The sequence below is a fragment of the Episyrphus balteatus genome, chromosome 2 (genome assembly GCF_945859705.1).
Source record: "Episyrphus balteatus chromosome 2, idEpiBalt1.1, whole genome shotgun sequence".
NCBI lineage: Eukaryota > Metazoa > Arthropoda > Insecta > Diptera > Syrphidae > Episyrphus > Episyrphus balteatus.
Genome location: NC_079135.1, coordinates 92,719,547 through 92,740,232, shown reverse-complemented (window position 1 = coordinate 92,740,232; position 20,686 = coordinate 92,719,547). Strand labels below are relative to the sequence as shown.

Here is a 20,686-nt window from a genome sequence, read left to right as displayed (position 1 = left end):
ACAAGTCACAAGAACCTCACAAGTTAAAGATAACTACCCGACTAGAAAATTCGCTCCTATAAAGCTTTACAGGTGTTAATGTAGCTCCTGTAAAGCTTTATAGAAGGGATAATGTTTGCTGGGTAGATTTTGTGAGGATTTATTTCTCACAAACTTCTAACTAACAAATGCCAAACTTGTGAGTTGTGACCTATGTAGTTCAGAGCAGATCACAAATTCGAAAGTTTTTGTGATACGAAAACGAAAACCTCACAAAATCAAATCCAACTGTGAGGTTCTTATGTGTTTCAATTCTCTGGTTGAACAGGGTACTGCAGAACGAAATTTTTCGATTCTTATTAGCGATTATTTTCTTGATCCAATTGTTTTGTTGACGTTTTAAAATTTTTTATGTTTAATTTTTTTTTTTGTTTAAAAAAAATATTTTTATTTTATTTTTTATTTTCACTTTGACAGAATACTTGATGATATTTTTTGTTAGCATTTTCGTTGTCGACTTTTGGAGACCTGAAAAAGAATAGTTTTGAAATCTTTATAGCTGACAGGCGAAATGGTCTAGAATCCAGGGGCCCAATTCTGCAAGAGTGATAATGAAATAAAATCCAAACACAAATCTTACAACTCTATTCTGGCAAAACTCACTATAATACTTCACAAGTCACAAAAACCTCACAAGTTGAGGATAACTAGATTTTGTGAGGATTTATTTCTCACAAACTTCTTATTAACAAATGCCAAACTTGTGAGTTGTGACCTGTGTAGTTCAGAGCAGATCACAAATTCGAAAGTTTTTGTGATACGAAAACAAAACCTCACAAAATCAAATCCAACTAGCCCTGTGAGGTTCTTATGTGTTTGAAAAAGATAATTTAGTACAATTTCTCTTGTTGAACAGGGTACTGCAGAACGAAATTTTTCGATTCGTATTAGCGATTATTTTCTTGATTCAATTGTTTTGTTGACGTTTTTAAAATTTGTATGTTTAAAAAAATTATTTTTATTTTATTTTTTATTTTCACTTTGACAGAATAAGCTGCCAACTATGTTTCGCTTTAACAGTCCACTAGGCTTTATACCTGACTAGTAAAATTTCGAATGAACAACAACATAAATAATTTTCTACAGTCAATGAATGGCAAATGACTACTTGTCACGAGTCGATTTTAGCCGAGGGTCACTGTGGTGTATGTGTAATGTTTTTTGTTTTTAACAAAACAAGTTAATTTACGTTCTAATACAAATTACGTTCTATTCTTGATCACGGGTACAAGTACCCGTCCCGCTACCCGGGTCGCTCTGCCGCATTCCTTCCGATACGGTCCTTTTTTGACCATTCTCTGTGCTTTCAAATACTTTCAAACTATAAAAAAAAAAAACATATCATAAATGTGAGAAGAAGACTACCATAAATTCTGAGCGAAAATAATTTTTTTCTGATTGAAAATAATTTTACGTAAAACAAATTTTTTAGTAGGATTATTTATTTTTGAGATGTGCTTATACTTTTTTCGTTAAAATATTCGCTGTTGACTTTGCATATTTAAACATTTTTCGTTTCGCTTCAGCTGCGTACTAGGCTTAAGGAAAAGCGATAGATACTTTCTTTTCTCGATGTTAACGTCGTCGGTCGTTAAAAAAAACATAATTTTGTATGTATATCAAAATTTTACAAAACATTTTCATAAAAAAAAAATTGTTTTTTGTCGTTTTGTTATTTTCCCATATAATTAAACAAGATGTCAAGAAAAATTATTAAACATTTTTGAATATAATTATATTGATTAAAAAAATGATTGATTTTTAAAAAATCTATAATTAGTATTTTTTTCAAATTTTTCTTTACTTTTTAATAAAGGTTACTAATACGTTTACGATTTCTCTAGTAGTAGGAGTTTTCGTCTGAAATGTGTAGGTACTGCCAAACTAAAAGTTTTAGTAGGGGTTTAAATTTTCAGGATCTTTTTGATGAGTTATCTTACCTACAGCAATAAATTTATAAGTAACTACCTATTTGGTACTTCCCATATCATCTTATGTAATTTACTTCCAGGACTTAAACAAAAAAATATTTATAAATTCCTTTTTTTTTTCTAAAACTTTATTTTATTTACTATAGTTAATTTTATCTAAGCAATATTTTAAAATGTACATACATGTATTAATTTTATATTTTTTTGTTTTTATTTTATTTTATTTAATTTTATGGCTTAAACTAAAATTACAAGAAAAATCTAAGAAGTAAAGATATAAAAGGTTCAAAGGTTTATAATTTTGTCTAATCAACAAGTCATTTTTGATTGCATAATTCTTTTTGTTTATTTAAAGGCTTACCAGAGATTTTTTTCAAAGAAATCAAGAAATAATTATTTTAAATTTTCTGTCAAGAATGAAGAACATTACATTTAAACAGTGAACACATTTAATAGTTAAAAGGTGTATAATAAGGAAATGCAAAATCCATCGCTCTTGAGATAAAATATTGATAATATTTATATTAGCTGTCTTAAAAAAATAGAAATAAAAAATAAGATTTTCTGAATAACAATATAAAAGTTAAAAAGAAAATAGTAGTTTTATAAATTTAAATATGCAAAACTAAAATACACTAAATTGATAGTAAGAAAAAATTGTTTTTCTTTTGTAATGTTTTATGTCAAATGAAAGAAGTAATAAACATTAAAAACTAATAAACTTAAACAAAAAAAAAATTCATATTATTCAATACAAAAAGCAAAAGTGTAGAAAAATAGATTTTACATATATTATTTCGAATAGTTCAAAGTAAATGAAAATGGATTTCTTTTTAAAATTAAGTTTAAACGTTTTTTTTTTTAGGCACATACATCAACAATCTTTTTTTTTTATTTCTTAATTATATTAATTTTTTTGTTAGTTTAATTATCACAACCAACATATAAAACCATCCATTCATATAATTTATATTTATTTATTTTTTTTTTTTAATTAGTGTCTATATGTATTTCGTATAGTTTAACTTTTTACTAGTTTTCTTTTTTTAAATAAATAATATTGCCATAGATATTTATATTTTAAAATTTCTTAAAATTTAAAAACTTTCTTAGTTTTAGCAGTTGTGACATTTAACCAATCCAACTTCGTCACAGTTCATGCATTTGAGTGCAACAAATTCAGCTGTGAAATGATTTCGATGGACAGATTTCTTAGAACCATTGCAAGATGGACAAGGCAGAAGACGATAGCCACCGCAGGTTTGACATGTGTATGTAGATGAAATTGACTGAAAGATAAAAATATGATTCTGCAAGTTAAAAATATTGATATAAATTGATCAAAAGTACCTTGTAGGGTTTCAAAAGTTGGCGCAGTTCTCCAGATTCATTCAAACGTTCAACGTGATCAGCATCCTAAAAGGAAAAAAAAAATGATTTAAATGCCAATTCATAAAATAATATTTATCACTTTTTTTATTCGACGCATAAAAAAGAATGTTTTATTTATTCGTTTTCAAAAAATTGATCTAAAAAAAAAATTTTGAACTTATTAAAAATTCTTGAATAATTTTAATGACTTTTCTTTAACAAATATTTTGATCAAAAAAGTTAGAGCCATTTTACAGATTTTCTATTTTTAATGGCAGTGGCAGGAACCGTTAATTTTGGTTCTACAAAAAAATCTCAATTTTTTCTTATGGATTCTCGGGATTTTAGGTTTTCTAGATTCTGGATTTTCGGGATTCTGGGTTTTCTTGGGTTCAGAATTTCGGGTTTGCGTCAATCTCCCTTATAATTAAAATCCTGGTTGAGTTGGGGTTTATTCCCTCTCTTTAACACCGGCTTTTGATGCAAAGACAATTTTCTCGAGAGTTGACTTCATTCAAATTGGTCTTCAAAAACCGTAAAAATTAGAACACCAAGAATGAAATCTAGTATCTCCTATTGCCAAGAGCCAATTCTTATAATTTCGTTCCCTCTAAACGGTCTTAACATAACTCGTTTTTTTTCTAGAAACACACAAAATGAAATCTTAAAACAAATAAATTGTTTAATTATTTTTAAAACAAAAAAAAAAACTATTATTTAAAGCCAACGAGTATATTTAACTTAAACAACTGCCCAAGATTGAATTCACAATGTATTTGAAAATTAATGAGATGTTAATGTCTAATCAATTACCTTCTTAGATTTAGTTGTTCGTTGTAAGATAAAAAAAAAGATGTTTAATTAAATAAATTAAAATACTCGTTTATAGTCATTTAATATACCGAAATGCTGTCCAAATAAGAAATCTTGGTTCATTATCACTAACTCTTATATGATTGTTAAATTTCAATTAAGGAAAATTTAACCCAACCTAAAAGCAACTTATAAAAAACAAATTCCATAGAAAGTGAAATTTTAAGGAAATTTCAAGCACGACATATTCGCGCCCATCACCATCATCATCACTTGAAAGCATAATTCAAACATCACATACTAACGGCAAATGCCCAAATCTGGATATTACTTTTTCTGTCACGTATATCTTGTATGTCTGACTGACTACTGGCCACGAATATTTTGTATTTATTTATTTTATTTTTTTTTATTCAAGGTATGATAAAGATGTTTTTTTTTTTTTTTTTCTTAAAAGAAGCTGTGCACCTGATCGTTTTAATTTATTTCCATCACATACCACAAAGAGCATTTTATATAAGGTCAAAACACATATTCCTCTCACGCAAAACTTAAATTGTGTAGAAATAAATAGTTTTCCGAGGTTTTATTGCATGTAATTGTAAATTCTTTTATTTATAACTCGTGAATGGATTTAGTGGATTCACTTTAGATTAAGAAATTGAACTTCTTAAGGCTAGGCGCACACATGCGATTTTTCAGTCGCAAAAATGGATCACAATGATTGTGAACACACATGCTTCTCGCGATTAAAAATTTGAAAATTGTGTCTACAGTCATTGAAATTCTTGTCATCTAATTTGCGACTGAATAATCGCGAGATCAAAATCGCATGTGTGCGCCTAGCCTAAGACTTTGTTTATTTTTTGGTCTTTTACAAATTAACAAAAATTGGAGGAGAAGCGGTTATTTCCTCTGTTTGACTTCACTTCACTTTTTTTTTAGTTGTATTTCAAGTTTATCAAAAGTATTAAAAAAAAAAAAAATAGCTTCAAATTCAAAATGGCAAAAAAAAAGTTTTAGTGGAGTAAGCTTGTCTTTTCTGTAAAAGAAGACCTTGCGTTAAATGTGGTAATTCTGATTTTTGCCAGAGTTGTCTATTGTTATGGCCAAATGAAGATTCTAAGTTTCGCAAAAAAAAAACTGATCTCATTTAATGCTCTTTTTCCTCTGGACCTTTCATTTACGTTCAAAGTCTGACGTGCTGACTTAACTTAAAATGGTTCTTTTTATCAAAGGTAAATAATTATCTTTTTAAGTGGGTCTGTTTCGAAAACTTTTCTATAAAGTTACTTGTAGTTTTCGAACGTTTCACTCAATAAATCACTCATTCTGAAATCGAATATAAGAGCTCAAATCGCTTCCACTCAATTCGGTTTTTTTGTGTTTGTGTCAAATTTCAATTATAAATCTGTAGACGGCGATGAATGTATTGCATTAATGTACCCATTCTGATTTTCAAATTAATTTCAATTTCAGAAACAATATATTTTTGAATGAAAACAGAAAAACACTGATGTAGTTTTTTTTGTTGACATTTGATTGTTCATGTATTAGTGCTTCTGTTTTGGAATCGAGAAGAGAATTTCTCTTCAGAGAAGCGTATAGCAGTCACTTTTTTCATGCCAGTAAAACGGTTTCAGAAGGTTCCGAACGATTCAGAAAGTCCAATGTCCGTTGCACGAGTTTCCATGAGTTTGCATGAGTTTCCAAAACTTTTAAGCCATTTTTCTCCAAACTACAATTTTGCAGATTCGTGGTTTTGGCTCTGTGCCCACTATTTAATTTATTAAAATATGAATTAAGCGTACTAACATTAGCGGGAGACTTTTGATTTCGCTATCAAGACGCATACTGCATTTAAATTCCGTATTCATATCTTATTGGTTATACCTTTACTCCAATTCGACTCAAATCTCAGCTGAACTCAAGATAAGTCAACTCAAAACATCTCCATCAAAAAATTGCAAACCACTTGTAAGAACTTGCACTCGATATAGCTGAAACAGACCAAAATTCCTTACAGTCTGAAAAGTGCCAAAGATGTAAAATATTGAAGTTGCCAAGAACTGGACATCCGCGAGAGGAATGACTGACTCGCCGTAATGAATTTTCTCCGTTAAAAAACTCATTATGTCAATGGAAAATGGATTAAAAGCTATAATAAGAAACAATGTGTTAATGCAAAATATAAAACCAATTTCAAACAGATTTTTGTTAAATGTTTCAACTTTTACAGTTAATTCGTAACGTCGCGACGTAAAATGATTCTTATGGTTTCAGCCATAATTTACAGCTTATAAATTAATCTTTTTAACAATATTATATTTATGCAGGTCAACTACTCATCAAGGGCAATTAATGTCTTAACATAAAACAAAACTATGAAAATGAAGATGTTATGGTAAAAGTGCAGAAGTAAAAAATTGCGGTTTTCAGATTTTCCTCTAAAATTTGAGTTTTTTTTTTTTTAATGAGTTGTCTTGAAATGTTTTGACTAGATTCGAGTTCATTGACAACGAAAAAGCAAGTATTTTACTTTTAATTGAAGTGCAATAAGTTCCACCTAATGAAGAGCCTCCACTGACACTTCTTTTTGCACAGAAGCTCTAAAGCTATTTAAATGAGGTTTTAAAAAAATACATTCGAAAGTTTACTATCCAAAAAACCTGTAATTTTTCCCTAAATGTACCGTAAATGATTATACCTACCTACAATATACTCATCAAACATAAGTGGGTTGTAAAACTACTTAATTTGATATTATAATCCAAAAAAACGTCACGCTCAAAAAGGCCAACGTACTTATTAAAAAAATGATTTTTTTTTGTCATGAGACAAGTTATGCAAGCTGTCCTACGCTACACTGTCTAACATAACTTGTAATTAATTTTAGTTATATGATAAATATAATCTGTCATCGCGATTAAGTATCTAGTTCAATTTTTAAATCATTACTCAAACAAAAAATGACGTACTAATCAGCTCTGTAAGTTAGATAGCACTCTCAACTTTTCTACTTATAAACAACATGCAAGCTTTCAACAAAGATTAATAAAAAGAAAATCTGTATTGCATGTGGCGGGAACATGGCAAACATGTATCATGTTTCAATTCTGCATACATAGTTAATTGCAATTTATTTAATTTATATTAATTTTTTTATTTTCTTTCATTGTACAAAAAAATTTCCATGACTATGAATTCCCATCATTTGTTTAAAAAAAAAGAGCAGCATAAAAAACGGAACGCAACGAATTGCAACATGACAACCATAACAAAAGAAAAAAACAGAAAAAAAAACTTTCTTTTTCATTTCGTTGAAGAGACTTCAAAAAATATCTTCATATTCATTTATATCTATTGTCATCATCTTTTAATATTATAATTTTTCTTTAATAAAAAAAAAAAAAAACGAAGAGAAGAAGAAATAAATAATAATGAAAGTGAACTTAAACTATATAATTGTCATGTTACCGTCACCAAGAGTTCCAGAGATCTTTTTTGAGAGAGCAGTTCTCACACATGGCAGCAGTCTCTAAAGTCGGTTACTTTTCAATTAGCCATTTCAAATTGTTGGCATGAAAGAAACGTAAATAAAGAAAAAAAAAAAAGTGCAGTTAAATAACTTGGTACCGTTCTTAAAATTTGTTCACGGTGTACCACTTAACAAAAAAAAAGTGGTGTTGTCTAAGAAGACACTCGAATCGAAACGAGAACAAGACCCGTTGCTGTATTTTTTATTGGCAGCCATATCGTTGTTGGTTGCAAGCAACTGGTTATGTGTCCCAATTTTATTGCTAACTCTGTCAACACGTTTGTGTCGTCTGCAGCATAGAGATGCACACCTAAATATGCCATGATACCGCTATACACAAGTTATTGGCTCATCTCTCGTATCTCTTATTCTTGAGGGCTTATTCTATGCAATCAAGCAAGTTTTTTGTTTGTTTCATTGTTTTTGTTTTTCTCGTGAATCATCTTCGTTTTTTTTTTTTTTTTCTTATTCACCATTTCAAGCAATTAGTCGTTCGTTTTGTTTTGGTTTTTCACTTTAATTTGACATTTAGTTTTTTGTTTTCATTCATTTTTTTTATTATTTTTGGTATATTACCCAAAATGTCAAACTTGTCTCAGAATGAAGATTACCTCTTTTTTGCGAAGTAAGTTCGTTTTCAATTGAATTTTGTTTTTTTTTTTTTTTTTTTTTGACTTTACTTACCCCAATATGCTGACCCTCGACAAATAACTGAGGTACTTTTATATCTTCTGATTGCATTCGTTCTTTAATTTCCTGTTGATACTCTGTACTCATAAAAACATCACGTTCTTCAAATTTTACAAGAAGCGTTCGTAAGATTTGTTTCATGTTGGAACATTTGGCGTAGGTTTCTCGTATGATGCCCATGCTGGTTGTGTAGAGAACTACTTTGCCGAGATCTTTTTCCTTGTAGTTCTGAAAAGAGGAAGATAAAAGAAAAATCAATTAGAATTCAATAACTCTTTGTGAAGATTACAATAATACAATAATGCGGAAATAAGAAAAAAAATAATTACTCATACACCAGAGTGATCAAATTGAATTTAAATAAAATTACATTTTATACGATTAATTTTTGATTGCTGCTTGATTTTTTTAAACTTTTGGTACCTATTCAACATATTAGAACTGAACTTGAAGGAACTGTTCTTGCCGATGAGTATACTTTAAAAAATTGCACATTTAGTTCTGACATTTCATTGAATTTAATTCAATAATATTTTTTGACTCTCAAAAAATCACGTATTTGATGATGGAGATAAATTTTCTAGGTTCTATAAAGATAAAGCTCTTGTAAGAAGAAGCAAATTTCTTAGTTGCTCCTTAAAAAAGCAGGTATAAAAACAACCCACTACATTCTAACAAATACTTAAAACATTATGAAAAGTGAATTTTTGCTTAATTTTTACTGTGGTGAATTTATTTTTACAACCAAAAGTGACAGATCCGCAACATTTTTTATGCGGATTACAAATGTATGAAGTAAGTTTATTCATGTGAAGAGTGGAATACCGAACAACATTACCGACGTGAGTTTGGATTCACCCCGATGAATAGCAGAATGGTAATCTGCTATCCAAAAAAAAATCCCTAAATACCTATCTCTCCACTGAGGGAAAAAACGCAACGTAAAATGTAAAATGTTCAACGTTGATTTAATGTTGAAAAAATTAACATGAAACTTCTTCAAAATAAAATTGAAACAACGTAAGAAATTTTTTGAAGTGAAAACTTTTTTTTAGTATAGTAGTGATTTGAAACAAGATGAAACGAAAAAGCGACACGAAAAATCAATTGATCATAACTTTTTTGTTTTAATAGAAAGATGCATGAAATTTATACAGTAGATAGGTAATTAAATAAATTATGATTGTGCAAAATTTCAATTAATTTCATATTCAAAATTCTGAGATAACGATGAAAAGATGTTCTTTTTCTAAACACGTCATATCTTTTGATCTAGAGCACATAACAAATTTATTTAACTTTAACACGGTGATAATATTACCTTTCATTTAATATATCACACATAACAGTACGTGCTCTACAAGTTATATAATCTTTTATTGAAAAACTTAAAAAATACCTCAAAACACCTCAAAACACCTGTGAAGATTTGTTGCCGATGACCAGCCAGCAGTAGAGGAAGTACCGTAATCTCAGTTTGAAATTTCGACATGGTTGGCTTTAAAAAATTCTTACTTTTTTTGTAGGCATGGTAGAAATATGATTGAAGCGTCATATAAAAGGTGAAATAATAATGATATAAAATTTATTATAGGTTGTCTTTTAAAATATGGATTTAATGGTGTTAGAAGAGAAAAGAGATTGATTGTTTTGCTTTTTTTATGAAAACTAATTGGGTTAAAAAAATTCTAGCTCTTTTTGTAGATGTCGTATAGACATGGTCGATATAATTATTTTGAGCTCAAACAATAAGCTTTCAGATGGTATAAAATTTATTGTAGGTTGTCATTTAAAAAAAGTGATGGAATAAAAAAAATTATATTTTTTTGGTTTTTTTTAAATGATTTTTAAGGTTTCGATTCAACCACGTGTGAATTGAACACATGATTTTTTTTATTTTTGTCGGACTTCAGCTTTTGTTGCATTTTATCACTCTAATTTTCAATAGCACGTTTATAAAGCATTTGCCTAGTAACCCAAAAGTTGTAGGTTCGATCCCCAGCGGCTGCCCATTTTTTCTTTTTTTTTTTTAATAAATTGATGATTTTTTTAAAAGTTGTAACACCTTTGATTTAAAGATGTTTTATAACGGTAAACCACTTTAAACTAACGATGTTCTACTTTGATTTTAAAATTTTCGTCTTCAACGCAAAATCATTCCGAAAAATAGTTGAATCAACGTGGTTTTCGTTGATTTTAAGTTGTTTTTTCCCTCAGTGTCTTTTAAGGATGCTCCAGTCAAAGCGCCGGAAAAATAAAGTAGTCATTGTAGCATTCAATGTTATATTCAGAAGGAAAGACAGATAGAAGCACCTTACTGTATTGCACAAAGCACAGGCTTTTCAGCGTTTCAAAATGTAAATTTAGTCATACATATGATGTCTACATGATTTCTAAAAAAATAAACGGTGGTTATGGGGGACTTTGAACTCTCTATACACTTTACAAGCTGAATTATATAATAATAAAAACAGTTCCAATAATAGATAGGTACATAACTACGCGAACACAAATTCAATGTATGAAAATTTCACTTTTTCCAAAAAAATATGCTTTTTTGGTTTTTGCTTCTTGTACATTTTTCTAACTTTAACCTGCGATTACCTTCTAAGATTGAGTGTTAAATAACAATAAATTCAAAGTTGTATTACAAGTATTCACTGATGTAAATCATGGCTATATCCATTGAAAAGAAAAGGTGTTAACAAAATGCTTTATCTCAATATTTTGCTAACATAACAAACATATTTTTCATCGTTAGACTAGCCGCTTTGATATCAGTTTTCCATCTTTCAAATTTAAACAAGTTTCTTCCAAACAAACTACCAGAAAAATTTTCCATGACTTATTTCACATTAAAATGCAAGGATAGTCGTGGAAAATTTTACCCAGGATCTAACTCATAACTTACAACTTTAATATCCACCTGTTATTCATAAAAGACATTTGAATATTTCATCCCAACGCAACTCAAAATATTACTTTGTAGCACTTTGATCATCGATTAGATACATTTTAATTAAAAATGTTTTATTCATAAGTTTAGGAAGAGCTTTAGTATATTTATAAGTATAAACATGTAATTATTTTCCTCCTTAAACAAGTGCTACACCCGTAAGACAGTTTTTTTATAAGCTAATATTTCACTATTTTGGCAGTTTTAAAACTTGAAGCCAATTAGTTACATGTTGAAATATCAATTTTTGATTACAAAGTGGAAGTATTTTAAGCAATTTTTTTGTTTTGTTTTGATAATTTGTTCAAATGTCCAAACCTCAGCTCAGCTGCTGTAAATTAAAATAAACCTCGCACGCAAAACAAGATTTAGTCCCTGCCACTTTAATCTCTTATTTTGTTTGTGTCCTAGACATTGAATTTGTGAACAAACTACCGGCCGCAAAAACTGCCTGAGGTATGTTCGTTGAGCAACAACATATTTCAGCTGCAGTCATGTCAAACTTCACATCCAAATAGAAAAGTCACGAATCAAGATCACGGCTAAACGCACACGTTCACCAAACACCAAAGAGCGCCATCTACTACTTTTTTGTTTCATATTTGCGCAGTCATTGACTTTTCCGCGCGACAAAAGTTACAAGTTTTCCCTCACGTAGAGTTAGGAGTGCTTGTAGTTTTTTTTTTCTTTATAATTTGTTTGTTTAGTTTTTTTTTCTCCTTCCTGAAAAGCAGTTTCGTGGAATGGATTGGCCATGTCGTCGAATAGTCCAACTGCTTAACTTAACCTACACACAGTTTATTCATATGCCTACTTTAAAGATACAAAAAATATCCAACGAATGCTAAATTTACCGCGCCGCAGCCGCGTCATCGATACCAAAAGACTTTGACTGAACTCGCACACGCTCCATTCCATAATCTTGTTTAGGAAATCGTGCCAGAGTTTCACTGGTGCTATGCACTTTTGGGCGGCATAATTATAATAAAAATTGTTTTGATAGACATTTTTCCGGACTTTAAGTACCTTACTGTTATATTTTTGGATTACCGTTACCGTTAATCCAGCGGCGCGCGGAGAGAAAAAATAAAAGTAAAATTAATTCATATTGAATTATGGATGTAGAAGTATTTCGGTTACTGTGTCATGTAGATGCTGGCATACTGAGCTACTTTGCATAATTTATTAATTTCGCTAATTGATAATAATGTAGTTTAGAATTTGTAGTGGTTTCAATTTCAATTGATTTGTTTTTGATTTAATTAGTAATAGAATACATTGAAAGTAGTAGAATAAGAGAAAAGATTTTATTTCTGTAGCTTAACTTTTTTCTGTAACGATTTAGTTTTTGTTATAAGCTTAATTTAAGTAGGATTTTATCACGTTTTCTTTAATTAGATACTTTATGAACTAGATGTGTATGATTGTAATAGAACATAATATGAAAATACAAATGGTTGCGTTCCTTTGGAAATGGTAGTCTAGTCATGAAGTTCTATTAACTACAAATCCTATCTACTCGAACAAAAGATCATGTGTTAATTTTAAATAGTACTAAATCTACTAATCATCTACTGAGTATTCTAACACCTTCAAAGGAACGCGGCTAGTAAGCAGTTATAAGCCTTGTTCCTTTGGAGGTGGTAAATTTATCATAAGTAGATTGTCTAGTATTACAATTATTACTTCTATATTTATTCATGTTCTTCTATTCGAGTACCTAGATCGAAAATGCATTGATTGTATTGAAAGTACGTTCCATTTATTAAAACTCACTAATAAAATTTTTAAAGGAAACAAGTTATTCGAGGCAATAACATTCTGGTATCAGAGCTAGTCCGAGAAACTAGTCCACTTAAATCTAGGAGCCTATAAATTGAATTGGAATTTGGGATTAATATTAAATAATTGAATATTATGTGAGACAGTTCTGTTTAATAGGTGCCTACCTATTTCTTATTTCCTAATTTTTTTTCCACCTCTAAATGTACGTCTACAATATTATGTGCCCGTTAAAACTTGACTTATTCAATGTTTAGTTGTTATTAAATTTGTCTAGTCTAACAGATTCATTAAAAATAGAAACAAACGCATGTAATCTATCTCAAGTGTATGAATTTCTTGTTACCACAAGGTTTTTAATTTCATAAACAATAATATTAAATACTGTCTAATGTCAATTACAAATGCCGATGGTTAGTTTTAACGATGGATTATATTTTCTCAAAACAAAGGCATTTTTATGACTTCACTAATAATTGTTTTTGTTTTTTATAATTACTCGACTTTAAACGAAATACATTCTACCTCTTCATACGCATAAATAAGTCAACAGGGTGATTTTATCTGAAGAAATACAAATATGCACTATATCAATAGGTTTTAGTCTTGTTCTATTTTTATAAGAAACACCCTGTATATATTAAAAAAAAATATAATAGAAGGAAGCATAGATGGATAGAAAAAAAAAAAGAAAATGTATTTGATATCATATTTCTAACGAACGTGACTCATTTGCACCTCAGAATAGAAAATTGGATTTACCTTGACTTTGCGGGAAGTCTCTTTCCACTTGTTTCATAGCTTCATGTTTTTTGTATTTTGTTTAAACTAGAACACGTTCCGAGAATCTAATGTGAAATAAGGAAACAAGTTTTACACCTGTTTCGTTCGAGATGCTTAGACAATGTACTATAGCTTTAATTGAAGTTGTATAGTTTAAAATTATTTTCAAAGTCTTAGATGCTGGATGAGTATGTAAAATATATTTTCTACAAAAGGTTTTTTTTTTTTTTTTATTTTATAAAAAGAAGGAATTCTATTCTAAATACAAAACTGATTTTTTTTTCAATGGGAAAACATTTTTTAAAATGTAACCAAAAGATTGACCTGCATTAGCATTTGGGAACAAATAAGACTCCTAAAACTTCCAAATAAAGGTTCTCTTCCACAAAAACATAGTAAAAACAATTTGTCTATTTGGTATGAACTAAAAATTTTAATATATTTTATCTAAACAACTACTTTGACTGTAAAGTACCTAGATGGTATACCTATATGTACCAATATTCGTACTTAATAGTTTATGAAATATGTTAATTGGTTTAGATTAACCTACACAGTACTTCACCAATTGACGGCATTCCTTAAACGATTTGTAATACTATATGAAATAAACTTTTCTTCACAAAGAACAACTATGTATTTAAGTTTATTGTAATTATTCTAATTGAAGCAAATAACTTAAACGCAAAGAGTAGAAGGTTAGAATTTCAATTCACCCATTTAATTTAAGAAAATCACTTTTATCACGTTTTAATCTTTGAACATACGAAAAATTAAAAATAACTATTATTACGCTTTGTTTTTGTCTGCAAATTTAAAAAGCTCGAAAAATAGAATACATTTCATAAGTACACATATATTATTTTCAATAATCAAATAATATACACAGTTTATAATTTTATTTCATCTTTTTGTTTCAGGTAACAAATTTAAACAAACGAGTTTAAATTGTAGATTCTCATGTCAAAATGCACCTTTTTTTCGGTCATTCCATTTGCAATTTTAGGACATTTTCACTCTTATTATTCAGTTCACCTCGGTGAAGAAGCAATTTTTTTTCTTGAAACTTCGTGGGTCTTAAGGGCTCATGATAAAGTTGAAGTTCTAGAAGTTTCAAGAAAAACTAATTCAAAATAGCTAAATTATTAACAGACAAAGGCGGTAACGGAGAAGAATTGTACGCGTCTTCTCCGTTACCGTTTTATCTGTGAATAATTTGGTTACGTTTAATTAGTTTTTCGTGAAACTTCTAGAACATCCACTTTATCATGAGCCCTTAAGAACTACCAAGTTTCAAGAAAAAATATTGCTTCCTCAACGAAATAAACTTTAAACAAGGTCAATATGTCTTCTCCGTTACTTTGGAATGGCCGTTTTACCAAATTTCATAATGCGCAAGCAAGTAAAAATAAGTTATTACTTTTTCAATCTTGAATTAACCATTAAGATTTATCGAAGTGAATAGTGAATTTTGTAAAAAGTTTTTAATATGAATTAGCAAAACATAAAACATAAACAGAGGTATATAAATAAGAATAACAAAAATGGTTTAGATACCGTTAAACACGCCGCGAGAAATTCATAAAAAAAATACTAAAAAAACACTTTTAGCAAATCGACTTTAAGAAATGTAAGCTTATTCAAGAACTCACTCACTCAAAGTTGGTAATACAAGGATAAATGAGACGTTGTATTTGAAAGGGATATAAGTCCATTTGGAAAAAAAAACATTAAGTTGACATTGGAATTAGCCGCAATAAAATGCATGTGTTACTCGAAATGGTAACGGAGTTACGAATAACAGAGTTACGCGTGACAGAGTTACGGCCGTCAAAGTTACGCGAAACTGAAATTACGAAAAACTAGAGTTACGAATTCTAAAGTTATGTTAAGCTATGACATGTGATTTTTGGGTTGGCAACAATTGCGAGGAACGATATGGAATTATGGAAACATAAATAAGAGAATATCGATACGTAGGTGCAATATTAGTTGGACAAATAAGAAGTTAATTTCAATTATGTCCCCCAAACTTATATAAGTATACTTATGTTTTTTTTTTCTATTTCAAAGTTTTTGCGATCTTCTCACAAAAACAAAACCATATATGTATTATGTATATCTATACCTATCCAATCAAAATTTTACAAGATTAAATAACACCCATTTTCGTTTTACTCATTTAGTTCTGACCAATGAGAAAAATGTTAATCTCTTGTTTGTATTTCCATAATTCCATATCGTTACTCGCAATTGTTGCCAACCCAAAAATCACATGTCATAGCTTAACATAACTTAAGAATTCGTAACTCTAGTTTTTCGTAACTTCGGTTTTGCGAATACCAGAGTTACGGTCTGTCGCCCGTAACTCTGGTATTCGTAACTTCGTCGGTTTCCCGTGTTACTCCACTTTCATATTTGAACGAAAAATCCGTTTAATTGTTGCTTTTGATTGAAAAAAATTGATAATTTTTGAAAAGAATGCAAAATATTACCATTAAAATATAACGACTCAAATATTAAAACTGTGGTAATCAAAGACGAGTATGCTTTGATCGCACACTGATGGAACAACATAATAATTTCTGTTTTTCAGAATGGTTTTGCATAATAGTGGAATGACCGACGTTAGTTTTTATTGTTTTTTTGACGTGATAACGTCTTATAAATCGATGAACCATGGCAGCCACCACAAAAAAGTGACGCCATTTTCTAACGTTCCACTCTCGCGGCAAAAATTTCAATTAAAAATTAAAAATAAACTATTAGAGATACAAAAATCTTCTATAGCTTATTTGAAAGATAATAACTTAAATCTTAATCCAAATGAAGGATTTTTAATAATTCCGTCATTTAATAGGGTAAACAGGGGTAAAACGGAAAGATGAAATTTGGGCTAAAATCTAAACGCTAAGTTGTAGAGAGTTGATGTTTTTGCTATAAATAGATGAGACTAATTTAAGAATAACTGAAACTAAGAAAAAATTCTTAAAAATTTTTAAACTAAGCTATAACGTTTTGTTTGAACACATACACGTGTTGGAGCTATGACAAAATGATGATTTTGGGTAGGGAACATTTTTTTTAACAATTCTAAAGCTGCCATGTGAAAAATGAGGAAAAAAAAAGTAGGCGTCTGATACGGATTTTTTTCCAACACTCTGCGTTTCGAAATGTAAATTTTGGGTAGTTTTTGATTTTTAGTTTTTTTTTTTGGAGCGTTCAAAAAATGTGTTTTCTGTAAATCTGCCACAAATGTTGGTTACCCCTTATTTCACTAAGTATTATTTTATGTTAGCTCTTGTGCATCTGAAGATGTTTCGTATATCATGAATCAAAAGATACTACAACTTGTGAGTGCCTATTTCATCTTTTAGTCCAAGATCATGACCCAAAAAATAAAAAGTCTATAAAAAAAAATGCAATGAAAGTTTTCTAACACGACCTTAATTGCCACAAAAAAAGAAATATAAACAAATTTATAGCACAAAACACTTCTTAAGTCCTAAATACCTTGACCAACTGCTCTACAGACCTTAACATTTACACCTCAGATAATTCATATTTTACTTTTTACGATGTGTGCCTTGAAGTTAAGTTTTACTTTCCTAATGATCAATCACCCCAAGCATCACATTTCATAGTTTAAAAGGATAGTGTTTGTTACTTTTAACCATACAACTTATTTTCGTTTTAAAAGAAAGATTTATCTTAAATAATCATATGGTTGCATATAATTAAAGAAATTGCGAGAAAGAGCATGTGCTAGACAGGTTTAAATGTTGGCAACAACTTTAACGGTCATCATCTCACACAAGCTCAACTTATATTGCGACCTCGTTTTATACGTTAACCATCTCCAACGCACCTTTCATTCTGATTTATCCATCTATTTATATGCAACGAATTTCTAATAAATCTACAGTATAAGCCACTTGAATAGCAACTGATTTTTTAATTTAAATTTTATCATTAAAAATAAAACTAAAAAATAAAAAAAAATTGTTATTTTAAATTAAGAAGATAAAAAACATGACGTAACAATAGAAACCTTTTCTAAAGTAGATCACTTTCTGTCTTTTGATGACTTAGTAAAAAAAAAATAAAAAAAAATGTTACTCAATCAAGTGGTCCAGAATGTAAATGCGATGCAATGACGAATGAATCAGCAAAAATAAAATAAAATCATTTATAACTAAAGCAAAATATTATTATTCCGCATCAAAACAAAAACAAAATAAAAAAGAAAGTAAACTAGATGCAAAATTCCTCTATATTCTGGAAAAATACAAAAAAAAAAAAATTGTCAACGACATTATTAATCAGAATTAAGATAAATCTATTGAGGAAATTTTGTGTATATGGATGGTTTCAAATTTGTATCTATTTTTAATCATTCCGGTTATTGGCTAAATCACAGCAGGAAGTTTAAAGTCAGTCAATCGGGTTTTGGCTTTCTAAATGTTAAATTCTTTACTTAAATTTGTTTGATTTTGACTAGGTCTTAATATTAATAACCACATGGCCATTTGTGCTACTTTGAAAAAGTATGATTTTAATCTGTGGTGATGATAACTGTATGATGACAATTGTAAAATTGATATCTTTTAAATTAACAAATTGAATATTAGTTAAAAATATTATGTTATTTAAGAAGTAATGAGGTTTATCATTTTAATGGTCCAACTTCTGTTATTGGCGTTAAGATAAGAAGTTTAGAAGTCTATGATATGAAACTAGGTTAAAAAACTACATTTTGGTAGTGTTAATTAATTTGTGTATAAATCCCACTAACCCACGATATATTATTAAAACCATTGAAAATATAACATTTATTGTTATTAACTTAAGCTCACCGGATTTTCTTCCAATTTCGTACAAATAGTACAGATAAGTTTTATAAAAGCTTTTTTTTATTATCTCGCATAAAACTTACCAAAATTTTAAAGTTATTGCAATTTCTTGAAAATGGATGTACGACTTTGACTACAAAATTCAAGTAATAGTTATTTGAATAGATCTATCTTCTGATGAAAAAAGTTTTTTATTCAAAAAGCGTTATTAACGGTAGATAAAACGGTTTTGTTTATGCAAAAGCATTTATATTGCTGTAATATAAATCAAAACCAAACATTTTTTCGATAAAAAAATCTAATTTTCGAAAACGTTTTTTGCAATTTTGGTTTTAGGTTTTGATTAATAATTGCTACAAAATGGCTTACCAACTTTATTTTAAATCTTTTTTTTCCAAAAAAATTATTTATAAAAAATTAGTTTTTAAAAAACGGCTCTAATGATTTTGAATTTTTTTTTCTAAAACTCCATTTTAATAAATGAAATTAAACTGCATACTTTTTTTGGAGCTCAATCATTTAAACAGTTGTTTTTTTTTTTTCATTTGAAAAACGAATTGTATGTTTTTTAATTTTTTATTTTTTTTTTTTCATTTGCATTTACCAAAATTGTACATAAAAAAAGTCTTGAGTTCTAAGACCAAATTCGTGCTACCCAGCCACGCATTTTTATTTTTTTTTTTTTCGATCGAAAACTTGATTCATCGCCAACCAAATAGCCAACACGCAGTATAAGTATTCCGAGGTTGTTACACTCTTACGTCAATTGCAACAATATTGCTGCGTAAGCCGATGGGTATTGAAGGGTGAAGCAACATTATTTTAAAACAATGCATGACTTGATTTAGTTTAACCTGTGTGTTATATGCTTTGTAACCTAAATTCCACACTAACCATTCCCGGAAAATTGGGTGGAAGCATAAAAAAGAAAATACTTTAACTACGAAATGCCTTTCCGTCTTTAACTGTGTTGAAGGTGACGACACAACATTTTTTGAAATTATTTATTAATTTATTCAATAGGGACTCTTAACCCTTATTCCATAATTTTTAAAAATGATAATCAATAATAATAATCATTTTTATCAAAAAAAAAAAAACCGACTTCCATGGATGGGATGGTTTAACTCATAGTTTCTATAGCCAGAACTGAACGAAATTGAAATGGAACCACACTGCAAGCACCAGCTTTCCAATACAAAAAGTATTATCAAAATTGGTTTACTAAGTCCAAAGCTATGACGAAATACGAGAATACAGACGAATTGAATACCTCCTCCTTTTTGGAAGTCGGTAAAAAGACGATAATGGTTTCACAGTTTAAGAATAGTCTAGGTCTAGATGATTAGTAGTTGCCTCTCACTTGGGTGGCGAAAAATTCCATTCAGTGTCATTATATTGACACTGTGTCGATTAAAAAAACATGTTTCTCTCGGCCTTTCCAAAAAAAGATGTGTTTCATGTCTCTGTAATAAATGAACTACCTCATGGCAAAAAAAACTTTTGATAGAACCAACTTTTAATTTCGAACATTTTAGTCTCATTTGATACTTCCAATTTAATCTACAAAGGACAAAAAGCTTGGCTTCCAAGATGGTGCATGTTTCGGAAAAAATTTTTGATAGAGTACTTTGTGCTACAGCGAATTCAAAATTGCTTCAGTAGTAGATGGTGGACCAGGACGTGTGAAAATTTTGGATGGGTGGATGCCCTTGAACTCGTTTGAGGTCACAGCGGGTTTAATGGGTTTTTAATGTGTTTGTGTTTTGTTTGAGGTGACCGCCTTGGCACCGCGCGCCGCCATAGTATAATTATATTTTTGTGTCTTAATATTTGGTAATTTATAGATTCCCGCGATAAATTCAGTTCTCCACAGGTTTTTTTAACAGACACACCGAAATTATGACTTGCAACAGATGATGCACTAAAT

General features: G+C 29.3%; 1 protein-coding gene across 1 annotated transcript in view; it reads right to left on the bottom strand.

Annotated features, from left to right (window-relative positions):
• Window positions 1–2,774: 2,774 nt before the first annotated feature.
• The window catches only part of LOC129909880 (glutaredoxin domain-containing cysteine-rich protein CG12206-like), a 61,774-nt gene continuing 43,862 nt past the window's right edge, over window positions 2,775–20,686 (bottom strand). Inside the window, exons 2-4 of the mRNA XM_055987008.1 lie at window positions 8,377–8,610; window positions 3,321–3,386; window positions 2,775–3,259 (exon numbers count right to left, since the gene is read on the bottom strand). Coding sequence (XP_055842983.1) covers window positions 3,086–3,259; window positions 3,321–3,386; window positions 8,377–8,610 — 474 coding nt within the window. The 3' untranslated portion in view covers window positions 2,775–3,085. The remainder of the gene's footprint in view (window positions 3,260–3,320; window positions 3,387–8,376; window positions 8,611–20,686) is intronic.